Source organism: Rhinopithecus roxellana, chromosome 12 (assembly GCF_007565055.1).
Source record: "Rhinopithecus roxellana isolate Shanxi Qingling chromosome 12, ASM756505v1, whole genome shotgun sequence".
In the NCBI taxonomy this organism is placed as follows: domain Eukaryota; kingdom Metazoa; phylum Chordata; class Mammalia; order Primates; family Cercopithecidae; genus Rhinopithecus; species Rhinopithecus roxellana.
In genome coordinates this window covers 132,719,510-132,735,581 of record NC_044560.1, presented here as the reverse complement: position 1 = coordinate 132,735,581, position 16,072 = coordinate 132,719,510, and the positions used below count along the sequence as shown (strand labels likewise).

Genomic DNA, 16,072 nt, shown 5'->3' with positions numbered 1-16,072 from the left:
GTAAATAGATGCCAAGGTTACCTCCAGGTCAGAAGCGGCAGATGCCCCAGGGCAGAATCAAAAACCTAACCAGGCCTCCCGCTGCACGAAGACCTTATTTTCTGAAGCTTAAACCTGGACAAAAGTCTGACCAGTAGTACTGTGTTCATGAACAGGTCAAAATTTAAAACTGGGACTATCCAGAAGAACCTGGTAGCTGCAGGTGCAGTCTGCAGTCCAGTGGTCAGCTACGAAAACAGGCTACTTGTACTTTCTCTTTTTCATGGAGTCTTTGACGTAAAAATTGATAACACTTTCTTGCTTCTGGTGTGCTTCCCTTATCTTCTTCATTTTCCATAAGTAGCTTCCTCCATCCCACCTCCCAACAGGCCACAGTCAATTCAAGACATTTTAACTATGAAAATGAGTCTCCATAACACGAATTTAGAGGACAGGCATGGTGACTGACGCCAGTAATCCCAGCACTTCAGGAGGCCAAGGCGGGCAGATCACCTGAGGTCAGGAGTTCAAGACCAGCCTGACCAACATGGTGAAACCCCGTCTCTACTAAAAATACAAAATTAGCCAGGCATAACAAAAGGGCTGTCATCTGCCATCTTGGTAGGAACTCCAAGAAGCTGAGAATGGAGGCTGAGGGTAAGTGCTACAGAGAAACATTCCCAGAGAAAATGAAAATAGGTGTCTGGTTGGTTTCACCAATGATATGGATTAGGGACTGCTGTCTATTTTATTTTGCCCCTCTAAAATAGGTGTGTTCATTGCCTTTTTCTTGTCTCTTGCAGTCTTCTTCGCTTGATTTGTATAAAGCAGATAATGTGTTCCTTTGATGCACAGGTTGAGAGAGATTGCATGTGATAAGTTGTAGTCACATCACAGACACCATATTCTGATTAGATAAGACACTGCACTTGACTCTAAGCCTGTTGCTATAATTGTATGCCTTCAGAGATCCCTTACAGGGTGTGTTTTTGGTATATGGGAAGTAGTTCTCAGTGGAACTAGTTGCCAAGGATGGCCCCTCATGACTACAGTCACGATAACTACAGCTTGTGGAGTGCTCTCCTTTTGATTAGGGCTGTCTGTGTGACTCACCTTGATCAATGTAAAGTCATAGAAGTGACACTGTCTGCCATTCAAAGGTAGGTGCTGTGCATCTTCTCTATGAGCCTTTTGGAAGACTTTCTTTGGTGAAAGCCAATCACCATTCATTAAGTCTAAGAACTGTGAGAGTCTATTTGAGGAAATTAAAGGCATGAATGGGAAGGTGAGGTAGTGAAGGAAATAATTAGCCAGTTTCCAGGTGTTCACTCAGCCCTAGTGTTGAATTGGGCATGAGTAAAGCATCCCTTGAAATCCCAGCCTAAAAGATCCCTCAGAAAATGTGACTCCCATCACATAATCTACCACTCACATGAGTTCAGTAAACCTGTAAAGCTGGGAGAGATCAAAATAAATGATTGCTTTTAACCAATATGTGTTGGGCAGTTTTCTTTTTTTTTTTTTTTTTTGAGGCGGAGTCTCGCTCTGTCGCCCAGACTGGAGTGCAGTGGCCGGATCTCAGCTCACTGCAAGCTCCGCCTCCCGGGTTCACGCCATTCTCCTGCCTCAGCCTCCCGAGTAGCTGGGACTACAGGCGCCCGCCACCTCGCCCGGCTAGTTTTTTGTATTTTTAGTAGAGACGGGGTTTCACTGTGTTAGCCAGGATGGTCTCGATCTCCTGACCTCGTGATCCACCCGTCTCGGCCTCCCAAAGTGCTGGGATTACAGGCTTGAGCCACCGCGCCCGGCCGGCAGTTTTCTATGCTGCAGTTTATCACAGGAATAGCAGCAAAGCAGAGTCTGCTCACTGTGTCCATGTACATGAATTGTGTCTATTCCAATAATAATCTTCGTGTTCTCTGATCTAAAACCATGACCATTTATTTCCAAAGAGAAACCCCTGGATTCTCTCCACATAAAATGAAAAACTTTTCAAATATTTGCAAATAAGAATAATTGGGATTATTTAAGGGGAATCACTGGGCTCCCGTGATTCTCTATTACTTGGATTGAAAACTTTAGATGCAAAACGTGTCATCTTTTTCTTCACTTCTTTCACAGCAGCCTGCACAAAGCCAGGCATAGGGTTCATACACAATAAGCATCCTGAGAACATTGGAAAAATTAAGAAATTCCACATAATTTTCCTCAAGTTATAGGTTTTCCCCAAAGCTACTAGGTATACCTGCATGGCTGTAAACAGCTGTCTAACATTTAAGTGCTGTGAGTCATCTGAGATTGGGTAAGTATTTTGGTTCAGACTGTCTGATGTCAACTACGTACTATAGAAGGATGCTGTTCCCAATGTCTTATCAGACATTCCAGGGACCTTGTCACTCACTCCCTTGGTCACAGGAAGGTTTATCCCCTTTGATTTCCTGATGCCTCCCATAGAATGCCCTGGCCCCTCTTGGGGATGATCACATCCTCTTTCCCCCTCTTAAAGCAAGAACTAAGTCATATGTGGTTTCGTGCTGTTTTAATGACCAAGTGTAGGGGAAAGGGTTGAGGAGGGATAATTCTGTTAGCAGGCTCTAGGAATCCCATGGTCAGGTAGAAAGAGGGTTTCCTCAACAATGAGGAGTGTAATCATCTCCATCCATTGCTGACAAGCACTGAGTCCAGGGAGACATCTCTGCACACTTGAATCATCTTCACGTATGATGGTGGGATTCGATGGACAAAGGCATAAATGTATTCACCATTTACCTTTACCTTTAAGAGGAAAAATGCATCAGAAAGACAAGTTTTCAGCCTCCTCTCTACTCTGCCCTAGTACCAATAACATTCTCCAAGAAAACTCCTAGTTATACAAGTGAATGTTGTAGATACACTTCTGTTTACAGATGATGTTTTGTGTCTATTTGAGACAGTTGCTCACTTTATTTCTAATGTTTCCTCTCATTCTTCTAGTGACGTTCTACACTCTGTGTCACACAGTCCCTGTTACTCAGCCTCCCTTCTAAACTGGATGACCCCATTACCAGGGACTGTGTCTCAGGAACTTGAGACTCTGCATCTCACACAGGACCTGCCACAGGGTTAGTGCTGGACCATATTCATTGAAATGCATACTTTTCAGTTCCACGAACTGTGACCACCTTTCATTACTGATGGCACAGTTCCTCTTTGGAGTAGCCTACATCTGAGGTGTTAGTGGCAAAGAATGAAGCCCAGTGTTCTTAGAGAGTTAAAGGAAGACAGGTCTTGTATAACATAAGATATTTATTTTCAACAACTTCTTTTTTTTTTTTTTTTTTTTTTGAGACGGAGTCTTGCTCTGTCGCCCAGGCTGGAGTGCAGTGGCCGGATCTCAGCTCACTGCAAGCTCTGCCTCCCGGGTTCACGCCATTCTCCTGCCTCAGCCTCCCGAGTAGCTGGGACTACAGGCGCCCGCCACCTTGCCCGGCTAGTTTTTTTGTATTTTTTAGTAGAGACAGGGTTTCACCATGTTAGCCAGGATGGTCTCGATCTCCTGACCCCGTGATCCGCCCCTTCTCGGCCTCCCAAAGTGCTGGGATTACAGGCTTGAGCCACCGTGCCCGAACAACTTCTAAGCATAGGAAAAGATCCCTCACTTGAATCTGAATGAGATGGGAATCTTTTGGCCTACTCATTAGAGAAAGCAAGAAAGTATGGATATATTCCTTATATTGAGGCTATAGAGAAAGTCACCTTATTAGTATTAGTTTTTCAAATTTAAAATGCACATATTTTTCAACCAATTTTTTTCATTTTTTTGTAATTATGTCCCAATATAAGTATTGGGAGGTTGGTAATGACAAAAGGATTTATTTGAAAGCCTGATACAGCATCATTTGTGAGAGCAAAATACTGGAAACAACTTCAATGCCCAACTGAACAACTGAAGCAGCACCATGGATTGAGAATGTCTTCATGATACATTCTTTGGTAAAAAACCAACTTAGTTCCTAAAGTGTAATGTGTAGAGCAGCTTATACCAGGATTTGCTTAAACACAAATGAAATCATAGACATATCTGTATGCTTCCATAGGCAAAGATTTCCTCTGAAGGGGTTGGCACGGTGGCATATGCCTGTAATCCCACTATATTGGGAGGCTGAGTTGGGCTGATAACTTGAGACTGGGAGTTCAAAACCACCCTGGCCAACATGGTGAAACCCTGTCTCTGCCAAAAATAAAAAAATTTGGCCAGATGTGGGGGCATGCACCTGTAATCCCAGGTACTTGGGAGGCTAAGGCAAGAGACTCACTTGAATCTGGGAGGTGGAAGTTGCAGTGAGCTGAGATCACGTCACTGCCCTCCAACCTGGATGACAAAGTGAGTCTCTGTCTCAAAAAAAAAAAAAAAAAAAAAAAAAGGGATTCTCTCTGAAGGAGAACAGAGCTATGGTAACGTCATTCGTATGAGTAGAATTGGGGCCCAAAAGTGAGACGAAGACGTAATTTTTGATTGATAGAAAAAACTTGTTTCTTAAGTATGATTGATAGAAAAAACTTTTTTCTTAAGTATATTGTATTCATTCGGCTACATGAAAATTTAAATACTGGCATACGTAGAAATGAGCACTATGTGACAAGACAGAGGAGATTCTCCACTATTGGGGAAATGGAAGGTGAGCCGACCTTGACCTTGGTCAGATTTGGGAAAGAGCTGAGGACGGCAGTGCAAGCAGAGGGTGCTTTGTGATGAAAACTGGGGCAGGGGTAGTTATGGGAGATGGGCCCCGAGGGACAGGTGAGGCCAGGTCAATGAGAGCTGCCTCTTGCTCTGGGATCCCAAAGAGCCTGGGTGCTAGGAGCTCCAGGGGTGCTCACCTCATACTCATTGCGACACACATAGATGCGCAGGTCAAATGGTTTGCCATCCTCAAAGGGCACATAGTGTAAATTCTCCTCCAACATCCATATCCCAAACTCACGACTGTTCATGACCACACGACGGCCTAAGTGCACTCGCAAATGGAAGGCAATTTCTGACTCCTCATTCATCTCAGTGTAGAAGTCCACCTGCAGCTGTGGTTCATTGCTGAGGGCAAAGCACACAGTGTGTTGGACAGGTTCCTTCATTGTGCAGACACACACTTGACACACACACAAATCCCTTCCCCCCTTTACTCAACGAAAAAGTCTCCCTGATGGTACTGCAGGCCTGATCCCTGTGGGGATGCTTCAGCTCCTTGTGCCCCCAGCAGGGAGATTCTGTGCTCCTCATCCCCAGATGGAAACTGAGTCACAGTCACTGACCTGGGCCTATGACTTGTTCATTCCCTGAAAATTCTATGCCCCTTGATGAAGAGCCACAGCCCCAACCCACTGAGTGTCCTCCTCCCCTAGACCCCATGACTGGCCCACATGTAGTTGCTGCAGGTTTCATGCCTGATGCTGGAGGGTCTCCAGGACCTGCACCTGCATGGGGCCTCCATCCTGCCAACTGGACATTTCCACATCATCCACACATAAGGTCGAACTGTTAGCAAATATACTCCTTTCTCCTCCACCCTCTCCATTGGACCATGGAGTACTCACACAGAAGAGTCGACTGGTGTCCCTTTGATTATCACGCAGGAACCAACAGACAAAGACACAGGCAGTTTGTATGGCACCTGCCAGAGTATTGAGAGTAAGTGAGAGGTGCAGGGGTCAGGCGCAGTCTCCCCTCCTGTAACATATTCCCATAGTGCAGGAGGTTAGAGATCACAGGGAAGACTCTGTGGACTCTCCCTTTTCACCCTACCACATCAGGACCCCATGTTCCTGAAGATATAGTGGACCCATAGGTAAGAGCAAGGGTTCAGGAGCCAAGATGCCTGGATTCCGGTCCTCATTCTGCCTTTTACTAGCCGTGCAATCTTAGATCGGTTACTTCCTCAGTTTCCCTAAAACAAAGAGGGTTGTCACAAATTCCTACTTTGTAAGAAGTTCACCATAATAGAGCAGTTAATATATGTAAACCTTTTACCCTAATCCCTGGCATGGGTAGGGCCTGTTAGTGGTGACCTAACAGAACCGGGGAGTCCTCCTGAGACACTGACCTGCCTTCATTTTCAACTCTGAAAATGAAAACAAGACTTGAGGATGTAAGAATTTAGAAATTCACTCCAGTGAGAAACAACACTTGTTGAAAGAGAGAGAAATGATGAAAGAACAGGAAATCCCTGTGTGTGGGAGGCACATGCATCACGATCATCAAGGGCAATGGACATCCTTCCCAGAAGGGGCACACATTACTGAGAGCATAGCCCCAGTACTTGCACAAAAGAAGCCTGTGGGTCAGAGACATAACTGGAGCGAACGATTGATTTCTACCACGACTACAAGTGGTCGATGATTTTTCTGTATTTTTGAGATAGGGTCTTGCTCTGTTGCCCAGGCTGACATGCAGTGGTGCGATAATAGCTCAATGAAACGTGGAACTCCTGGGCTGTGGTGATCCTCACACATCTGCCCCCTCTTGTGTAGCTGGGGCGGAAGGTGCCTGCCACTCTGACAGTCTGATATTTAAAGTTTTTTAAAGAAACGGTCTCACTTTTTTTTTTTTTTTTAGTTTTCTTTAAGAAAGGGTCTCACTATGATACCCAGACCAGTCTCAAACTTCTGGCCTCAAGTTATCCTCTCATCTCTCAAATTGGTGGGATGCTGGCCATGAGCCAGTGAACCCAGCTGCTTTGTTGATTAATATCCACTGTAAGCTCTGTCTGAACTGAGACTAAACTTGTTCCTTCATGGGTGGAGGAACAAGTTTAGACTCAGTTGAGACAGAGCTTACAGTGGCTATTTTACGTGATTCAGTCTCTGAAACCATGGCCTCTAATGTCCTTCTCTAGCAAACCTCCTGTCTCACAATGAAAAATACAGGGTAGGCTGGGGACAGGGAAGCTGAGCCTGGGAGGCAAGAGCCAGTGGTCACTCTGTGCAGACCCCACCTGAGGAATCATCACCCCCATAGTCTCCACTCCTCTTCCCCACTCTTACTGGGAAGAAACATCTACTGATCGTATGTTCCACTCTCACAAGTGATCTGAAAAAAGTCCTTGGTAACTCACTATCTCCAAGATCCCCACCAGTTAAGCCATCTGGGATTCACATTGCCACACATGAAAAGACACACAGTTCCTTCATCAGAGATGCTGCTGTGTGGGGAGGAGCCTTCACATGCACAGAAGGCCACATGTATGTTTTCCCTTCAATACCCAGTCACTTCCCAGCACACACATCCACAGTCACACAGAGCCATGCCACTCACTGAGTCACACACACCTGTTCACTGTATGCATAAAGATGCTCATGCAATGGTCTGGCTGTGCACAAGCACACACTCATATCACAAAGAGGAAGACAAAGCACAATCACCCCTTACAGTGATACGCATACCTGCTTGACCTGGTGGGCCATCCACCTCCCACCTAAAGTCATATCATCTCAGCAGAGTTCACTCTAATCAGATACCACCTCATGCTCACACAGGGTTACATTGGTACAGGATCCACACCACACATGGTACAAGCATCTCAGATACCTAGCCTCAGTGTTTCTCTTCCACACACCCAGAACTCTCAGTAAAGCATTCACAGTAGGAATGCTCATATTTTCATCTCATAAAATACCCCATTTCTTTCTTGGTTTGTGTGACTTGAGATCATTGAAGGCTGTGCCTTTTCAACTCACAGTTAGAAATGACATTGTTCTCTCCTTCTGGGCGACCTTCAGAATTGTGTCCAGTCTTCTGAGTGAATCTCTGAGTTGCAGCACTTAAATGACCCCTTTAAGCCTTGCCCTCTGGCTTCATTCCAGATTCCATGCTCCTCCCAGCAGGCTTTCCTTGCAGCATGAGAAAGGGTCAGGTGTCACGAAGAAACTCAGTCACAATCATAGCTATTTGCAAGTCTGTGTCTGTAATGCAGCAGAAATGACAGTGGGGAAGGTATCAGGCTGTGGATTGGGTTACCAGGGAAATGCATAGATGAGGATGATGGAGTGAGGGGTAGTGATTGTAAAGCCCAGGCTTTGTGCCTGTCAATCCTTTCCTCCACTATGCAGAATCTACCCAGAAGGTGTACATTTTCCCAATTTTGTACAATGGCTAAACAAGAAAAAAAAGTTGGAGATTTTGGGAAAATATGTTAACCCTATAAGGTAATTCTTCTCTCTGCCTTTAAACGTTCTGGGACAGCACTGACCTTGATCCTGAGGAGGATCTGGGGAGAGAAGTAGAGAAAGTTCTTGAATGAACCTGCCCCACACTAAGCCACTTGGCTTTGCCAGGTAAGGGCCACTTTCATCTGACTGTCACACACTTGGGCTCTAGCTACACCCTCTGTTGATGTCCATGCAAATCAAAGTTTCAGAGACACTGTTTCTTCTGCATATTCTGGCAGAAAGGTGAAATTTATTACTATTATTATTATACTTTAATTTCTAGAGTACATGTGCACAGTGTGCAGGTTTGTTACACAGGTGTACATGTCCCATGTTGGTGTGCTGCACCCATTAACTTGTCATTTACAGTAGGTATTTCTCCTAATGCTGTCCCTCTCCATCCCCCTCATCCCAGACAGGCCCCCATGTGTGATGTCCCCTGGCCTGTGTCCAAGTGTTCTCATTGTACAATTCCCACCTATGAGTGAGAAGATGCGGTGTTTGGTTTTCTGTCCTTGTGATAGTTTGCTCGGAATAACAGTTTCCAGCTTGATCCATGTCCCTGCAAAGGACATGAACTCATCCTTTTTATGGCTGCCTAGAATTTCATGGTGTATATGTGCCACATTTTCTTAATTCAGTCTATCATTGATGGACATTTGGTTTGGTTGCAAGTCTTTGCTATTGTGAATAGTGCTGCAATAAACATATGTATGCATGTGTCTTTATAGCAGCATGATTTATAATCCTTTGGGTATATACCCAGTAATGGGATTACTGGGTCAAATGGTATTTCTAGTTCTAGATCCTTGAGGAATCGTCACACTGTCTTCCACAATGGTTGAACTAGTTTACAGTCCCACCAACAGTGTAAAAGCGTTTCTATTTCTCCACATCCTCTCCAGCATCTGTTGTTTCCTGACTTTTTAATGATCGCCATTCTAACTGGTGTCAGATGGTAACTCATTGTGGTTTTGATTTGCATTTCTCTGATGGTGAGTGATGATAAGCATTTTTTCATGTGTCTGTTGGCTGCATGAATGTCTTCTTTTGAGAAATGTCTGTTCATATGCTTTGCCCACTTTTTGATGGGGTTGTTTGTTTTTTTCTTGTAAATTTATTGAAGTTCTTTGTAGATTCTGGATATTAGCCCTTCGTCAGATGCGTAGATTGCAAAAATTTTCTCCCATTCTGTAGGTTGCCTATTCTGTCCCACACTAAGCCACTTGGCTTTGCCAGGTAAGGGCCACTTACCTGCCAGGTTGCCCACTCTGATGGTAGTTTCTTTTGCTGTGCAGAAGCTCTTCAGTTTAATTAGATCCCGTTTGTCTATCTTGGCTTTTGTTGCCGTTGCTTTTGGTGTTTTAGTCATGAAGTCCTTGCCCATGCCTATATCCTAAATGGTATTGCCTAGGTTTTTTTTCCCAGGGTTTTCATGGTTTAACATTTAAATCTTTAATCCATCTTGAATTAAGTTTTGTATAAGGTGTAAAGAAGGGATCCAGTTTCAGCTTTCTACATGTGGCTAGCCAGTTTTCCCAGCACCATTGATTAAATAGGGAATCCTTTCCCCATTTCTTGTTTTTGCCAGGTTTGTCAAAGATCAGATGGTTGTAGATGTGTGGTGTTATTTCTGAGGGCTCTGTTCTGTTCCACTGGTCTATCTCTGTTATGGTACCAGTACCATGCTGTTTTGGTTACTGTAACCTTGTAGCGTACTTTGAAGTCACGTAGCATGATGCCTCGAGCTTTGTTCTTTTTACTTAGGATTGTCTTGGCAATGTGGGCTCTTTTTTGGTTCCATATGAACTTTAAAGCAGTTTTTTCCAATTCTGTGAAGAAAGTCATTGGTAGCTTGATGGGGATGGCATTGAATCTATAAATTACCTTGGGCAGTATGGCCATTTTCATGATATTGATTCTTCCTATCCATGAGCATGGAATGTTCTTCCATTTGTTTGTATTCTCTTTTATTTCATTGAGCAGTGGTTGGTCGTTCTCCTTGAAGAGGTTCTTCACATCCCTTGTAAGTTGGATTCCTAGGTATTTTATTCTCTTTGTAGCAGTTGTGAATGGGAGTTCACTCATGATTTGGCTCTCTGTCTGTTATTGGTGTTTGGGAATGCTTGTGATTTTTTGCACATTGATTTTGTATCCTGAGACTTTGCTGAAGTTGCTTATCAACTTAAGGAGATTTTGGGCTGCGACAATGGGGTTTTCTAAATATACAGTCATGTCATCTTCAAACAGGGACAATTTGAGTTCCTCTTTTCCTAATTGAATACCATTTTTTTCTTTCTCCTGCCTGATTGCCCTGTCCAGAACTTCCAACACTGTGTTGAATGGGAGTGGTGAGAGAGGGCATCCCTGTCTTGTGTCAGTTTTCAAAGGGAATGCTTTCAGTTTTTGCCCATTCAGTATGATATTGGCTGTGGGTTTGTTATAAATAGCTCTTATTATTTTGAGATACGTTCCATCCATACCTAGTTTATTGAGAGTTTTTAGCATAAAGGGCTGTTGAATTCTGTTGAAGGCCTTTTCTGCATCTATTGAGATAATCATGTGGTTTTTGTCACTGGTTCTGTTTATGTGATGGATTATGTTTATTGCTTTGCATATGTTGCACCAGCCTTGCATCCCCTGTATGAAGCCGACTTGATCGTGGTGGATAAGATTTTTGGTGTGCTGCCAGATTCAGTTTACCAGTATTTTATTGAGGATTTTTGCATTGATGTTCATCAGGGATATTGCTCTAAAATTCTCTTTTGTTGTTGTTGTTGTGTCTCTGCTAGGCTTTGGTATCAGGATGATGCTGGCCTCATAAAACGAGCTAGGGAGGATTCCCTCTTTTTCTATTGATTGGAATAGTTTCAGAAGGAATGGTACCAGTTCCTCCTTGTACCTCTGGTAGACTTCAGCTGTGAATCCGTCTGATCCTGGACTTTTATTTTGGTTGGTAAGCCATTAATTATTGCCTCAATTTCCAAGTCTGTTATTGGTCTATTCAGAGATTCAAATTCTTCCTGGTTTAGTCTTGGGATGGTGTATGTGTCCAGGAATATATCCATTTCTTCTAGATTTTCTAGTTTATTTGCATAGAGGTGTTTACAGTATTCTCTGATAGTAGTTTGTATTTCTGTGGGATCAGTGGTGATATCCTCTTTATCATTTTTATTGCATCTATGTGATTCTTCTCTCTTTTCTTCTTTATTAGTCTGGCTAGTGGTCTATCAATTTTGTTGATCTTTTCAAAAAACCAGCTCCTGGATTCACTGATTTTTTGATGTTTTTTTTTTGTGTGTGTGTCTCTATCTCTTTCAGTTCTGCCCTGATCTTAGTTATTTATTGTCTTCTGCTAGCTTTTGAATGTGTTTGCTCTTGGGTCTCTAGTTCTTTTAATTGTGATGTTAGGGTGTCGATATTAGATCTTTCCTGTTTTCTCTTTTGGGCATTTAGTACTACAAATTTCCCTCTACATGCTGCTTTAAATGTGTCCCAGAGATTCTGGTATATTGTGTCTTTGTTCTCATTGGTTTCAAAGAACATCTTTATTTCTGCCTTCATTTCGTTATGTACCCAGTAGTCACTCAGGAACAGGTTGTTCAGTTTCCATGTAGTTGAGCTGTTTTGAGTGAGTTTCTTAATCCTGAGTTCTAGTTTGATTGCACTGTGGTCTGAGAGACAGTTTATTGTGATTTCTGTTCTCTTACATTTGCTAGGAGTGCTTTACTTCCAACTATGTGGTCAATTTTGGAATAAGTGTGATGTGGTGCTGAGAAGAATGTATATTCTGTTGATTTGGGGTGGAGAGTTCTGTAGATGTCTATTAAGTCTGCTTGGTCCAGAGCTGAGTTCAAGTCCTGGATATCCTTGTTAAACTTCTGTCCCGGTGAGCTGTCTAACATCGACAGTGGGGTGTTAAAGTCTCCCATTATTATTGTATGGGAGTCTAAGTGTCTTTGCAGGTCTCTAAGGACTTGCTTTATGAATCTGGATGCTCCTGTATTGGGTGCATATATATTTAGGATAGTTGGCTCTTGTTGAATTGATCCCTTTACCATTATGTAATGGCCTTCTTTGTCTCTTTTGATCTTTGTTGGTTTAAAGTCTGTTTTATCAGAGACTAGGATTGCCACTCCTGCTTTTTTTTGCTTTCCATTTGCTTGGTAGATCTTCCTCCATCCCTTTATTTTGAGCCTATGTGTGTCTCTGCATGTGAGATGATCTCCTGAATACAGCAGACTGATGGGTCTTGACTCTTTATCCAATTTGCTAGTCTGTGTCTTTTAATTGGGGCATTTAGCCCATTTACATTGAAGGTTAATATTGTTATGTATGAATTTGATCCTGTCATTATGATGTTAGCTGATTATTTTACCCGTTAGTTGATGCAGTTTCTTGCTAGCATCAATGGTCTTTACAATTTGGCATGTTTTTGTAGTGGCTGGTACCAGTTGTTCCTTTCCATGTTTAGTGCTTCCTTCAGGAGCTCTTGTAAGGCAGGCCTGGTGGTGACAAAATCTCTCAGCATTTGCTTCTCTGTAAAGAATTTTATTTCTCCTTCAGTTATGAAGCTTAGTTTGGCTGGATATGAAATTCTGGGTTGAAAATTCTTTTCTTTAAGAATGTTGAATATTGGCCCCCAGTCTCTTCTGGCTTATAGGGTTTCTGCCAGGAGACCTGCTGTTAGTCTGATGGACTTCTCTTTGTGGGTAACCTGACCTTTCTCTCTAGCTGCCCTGAACATTTTTTCCTTCATTTCAACCTTGGCTCGAGGAGTATCTTTGTGGTATTCTCTGTATTTCCTGAATTTGAATGTTGGCCTGCCTTGCTAGGTTGGCAAGTTCTCCTGGATAATATCCTGAAGAGTGTTTTCCAACTTGGTTCCATTCTCCCCACCACTTTCTGGTACACCAATCCAATGTAGATTTGTTCTTTTCACATTGTCCCGTATTTCTTGAAGGCTTTATTTGTTTGTTTTTACTCTTTTTTCTCTAAACTTCCCTTTTCACTTTATTTCATTAATTTGATCTTTGATCACTGGTACCCTTTCTTCCACTTGATCAAATCGGCTACTGAAGCTTGTGCATGCATCACATAGTTCTCATGCCATGGTTTTCAGCTCTATCAGGTCATTTAAGGTCTTCTCTACGCTGTTTATTCTAGTTAGCCATTCATCTAATCTTTTTTTCAAGATTTTTAGCTTCCTTGCAATGGGTTCAAATATCCTCCTTTAGCTCGGAGAAGTTTGTTATTACCAACCTTCTGAAGCCTACTTCTGTCAGCTCATCAAAGTCATTCTGTGTCCAGCTTTGTTCTGGTGCTGGTGAGGAGCCATGATCCTTTTTTTTTTTTTTTTTTTTTTTTGACACGGAGTCTGGCTTTGTCGCCCAGGCTGGAGTGCAGTGGCTGGATCTCAGCTCACTGCAAGCTCCGCCTCCCGGGTTTAGGCTATTCTCCTGCCTCAGCCTCCGGAGTAGCTGGGACTACAGGCGCCCGCCACCTCGCCCGGCTAGTTTTTTGTATTTTTTAGTAGAGACGGGGTTTCACCGTGTTAGCCAGGATGGTCTCCATCTCCTGACCTCGTGATCCACCCGTCTCGGCCTCCCAAAGTGCTGGGATTACAGGCTTGAGCCACCGCGCCCGGCCGAAGCCATGATCCTTTGGAGGAGAAGAGGCACTCTGGTTTTTCAAGTTTTCAGCTTTTCTTCTCTGGTTTTTCCCTATCTTTGTGGTTTTACAGCATTTTTGATGCTGGTGACCTACAGATGGGGTTTTGGTGTGGATGTCCTTCTTGTTGATGTTGATGCTATTCCTTTCTGTTTGTTAGTTTTCCTTCTAACACTCAGGTCCCTCAGCTGCAGGTCTGTTTAAGTTTGCTGGAGGTCCACTCCAGATGCTGTTTGCCTGGGTATCACCAGCGGAGGCTGCAGAACAGCAAATATTGCAGAACAGCAAATATTGCTGCCTGATCCTTCCTCCAGAAGCTTTATCCCAGAGGGATATCCACCTGTATGAGGTATCTGTTGGCCCCTATTGGGAGCTGTCTCCCAGTTAGGTCAGGGACCCACTTGGGGAAGTAGGCTGTTGGTTCTCAGAGCTCAAACACTATGCTGGGAGAACCACTGCTCTCTTCAGACCTGTCAGACTGGGATGTTTAAGTCTGCAGAAATTTCTGCTGCCTTGTGTTCAGCTATGCCCTGCCCCCAGAGGTGGGGTTTACAGAGGCAGCAGGCCTTGCAGAACTGTGGTGGGCTCTGCCCAGTTTGAGCTTCCCAGCCACTTTGTTTACCTATTCAAGCGTCAGGAATGGTGGACACCCCTCCCCCTGCCAGGCTGCTGCCTCCCAAGTCGAACTCAGACTGCCGCACTAGCAGTGAGCAAGGCTCTGTGGGCATGGGACCCGTGGAACCAGGCGCAGGATATAATCTCCTGGTGTACCGTTTGCTAAGACCATTGGAAAAGCACAGTATTTGGTTGGCAGCCTCCCGATTTTCCAGGTACAGTCTGTCATGGCTTCCCTTTGCTAGGAAAGGGAAATCCCCTGACCCCTTGTGCTTCCCGGGTGAGGCGATGCCCCGTGCTGCTTCAGTTCACCCTCCTTGGGCTGCACCCACTGTCCAACCAGTCCCAGTGAGATGAACCAGGTACCTCAGTTGTAAATGCAGAAGTCAAAGTCTGCATTGATCACACTGGGCACCACAGACCAGAGCTGTTCATATTCAGCCATCTTGGAACAGAATTGAGATTTGCTTTTTTCTTTGATTTATTTTTCCTTTTATTTTAGGTTCAGTGGTACATATGCAGATAAAGTTGTGCCATGGGTTTTGTGGTAAATATGATTTCTTCATCTGGGTACTAAGCATAGTACTCAATAGTTATTTTTTTGCTCCTGTTATAACTTTCACCCTCCACCCTCAAGTAGGTCCCAGTGTGTGTTGTTCCTCTCTTGGTGTCCATGAGTCTCATCATTTAGTTCACTCTTATAAGTGAGAACATACCATATTTGGTTTTCTGTTCCTGCATTAGTTTGCTGAGAATAATGACTTCCAGCTCCATCCATGTTAATGCAAAAGATATAATCTCACTCTTTTGTAGGACTGCATAGTATTCCATTGCGTACATGTACCACATTTTCTGTATTTAATCTGTCCTTGATGAGCATTTAGGTTCATTCCATGTCTTTGCTATTGTGCATAGTTTTGCAATGAACATTCCTGTGTGTATGTCTTTATGGCAGAATGATTTCTATTCTTCTGGGTATACACCCAGTGATGGGATTGCTGGGTTGAATGGTAGTTCTGTTGTTAGCTGAGGAATCACCACGCTGCTTTCCACAATGGGTGAACTAATTTACACTTCTACCAACAATGTGTAAGTGCTCCCTTTTCTTCATAACCTTGTCAGTATCTGTCCTTTTTTGACTTTTTAATAAGAGCCATTCTGACTTGTGTGAGGTGGTATCTCATTTTGGTTTTAATTTGTTTTTCTCTAATGTTTAGTGATGTTAAGCTTTTATTATATGCTTTTTGGCCACCTGTATGTCTACTTTTGAAAAGTGTCTGTTCCTGTCCTATGCTCATCTTTTTTGTTGTTGTTTTAAAACAGGTCTCACTCTGACATACAGGCTGGAGTGGTGTGGCACTGTCTCAGCTCACTGCACCCTCTGGCTCCTGGGTTTAGGTGATCCTCCCAGCTCAGCCTCCTGAGTAGCTGGGACTACAGTCTCATGTCACCATGCCAGGCTAATGTTTTCTAATTTTAGTATAGTCGGGTTTTTGCCATGTTACCCAGCCTGTCCTCAAATTCCTGGGCTCAAGCCATCCACCAGCCTTGGCTGCCCAACGTGCTGGAATTACAGGCATGAGCCATTGTGCTAAGCCCTTTACCCACTTTTTTATGGGTTTATTTT

General features: G+C 43.6%; 1 protein-coding gene across 1 annotated transcript; it reads right to left on the bottom strand.

Moving 5' to 3' along the window:
- Nucleotides 1–2,510: 2,510 nt before the first annotated feature.
- On the bottom strand, nucleotides 2,511–6,968 carry LOC104676136 (galectin-16). Its single transcript, XM_030942366.1, has 4 exons — nucleotides 6,948–6,968; nucleotides 5,551–5,627; nucleotides 4,840–5,050; nucleotides 2,511–2,754 (listed from the first exon to the last, which is right to left on the bottom strand). Exons 1-4 carry the CDS (start codon nucleotides 6,966–6,968, stop codon nucleotides 2,629–2,631), a joined length of 435 nt encoding a protein of 144 aa, XP_030798226.1. The 3' UTR covers nucleotides 2,511–2,628.
- Between the last annotated feature and the right edge of the window lie 9,104 nt (nucleotides 6,969–16,072).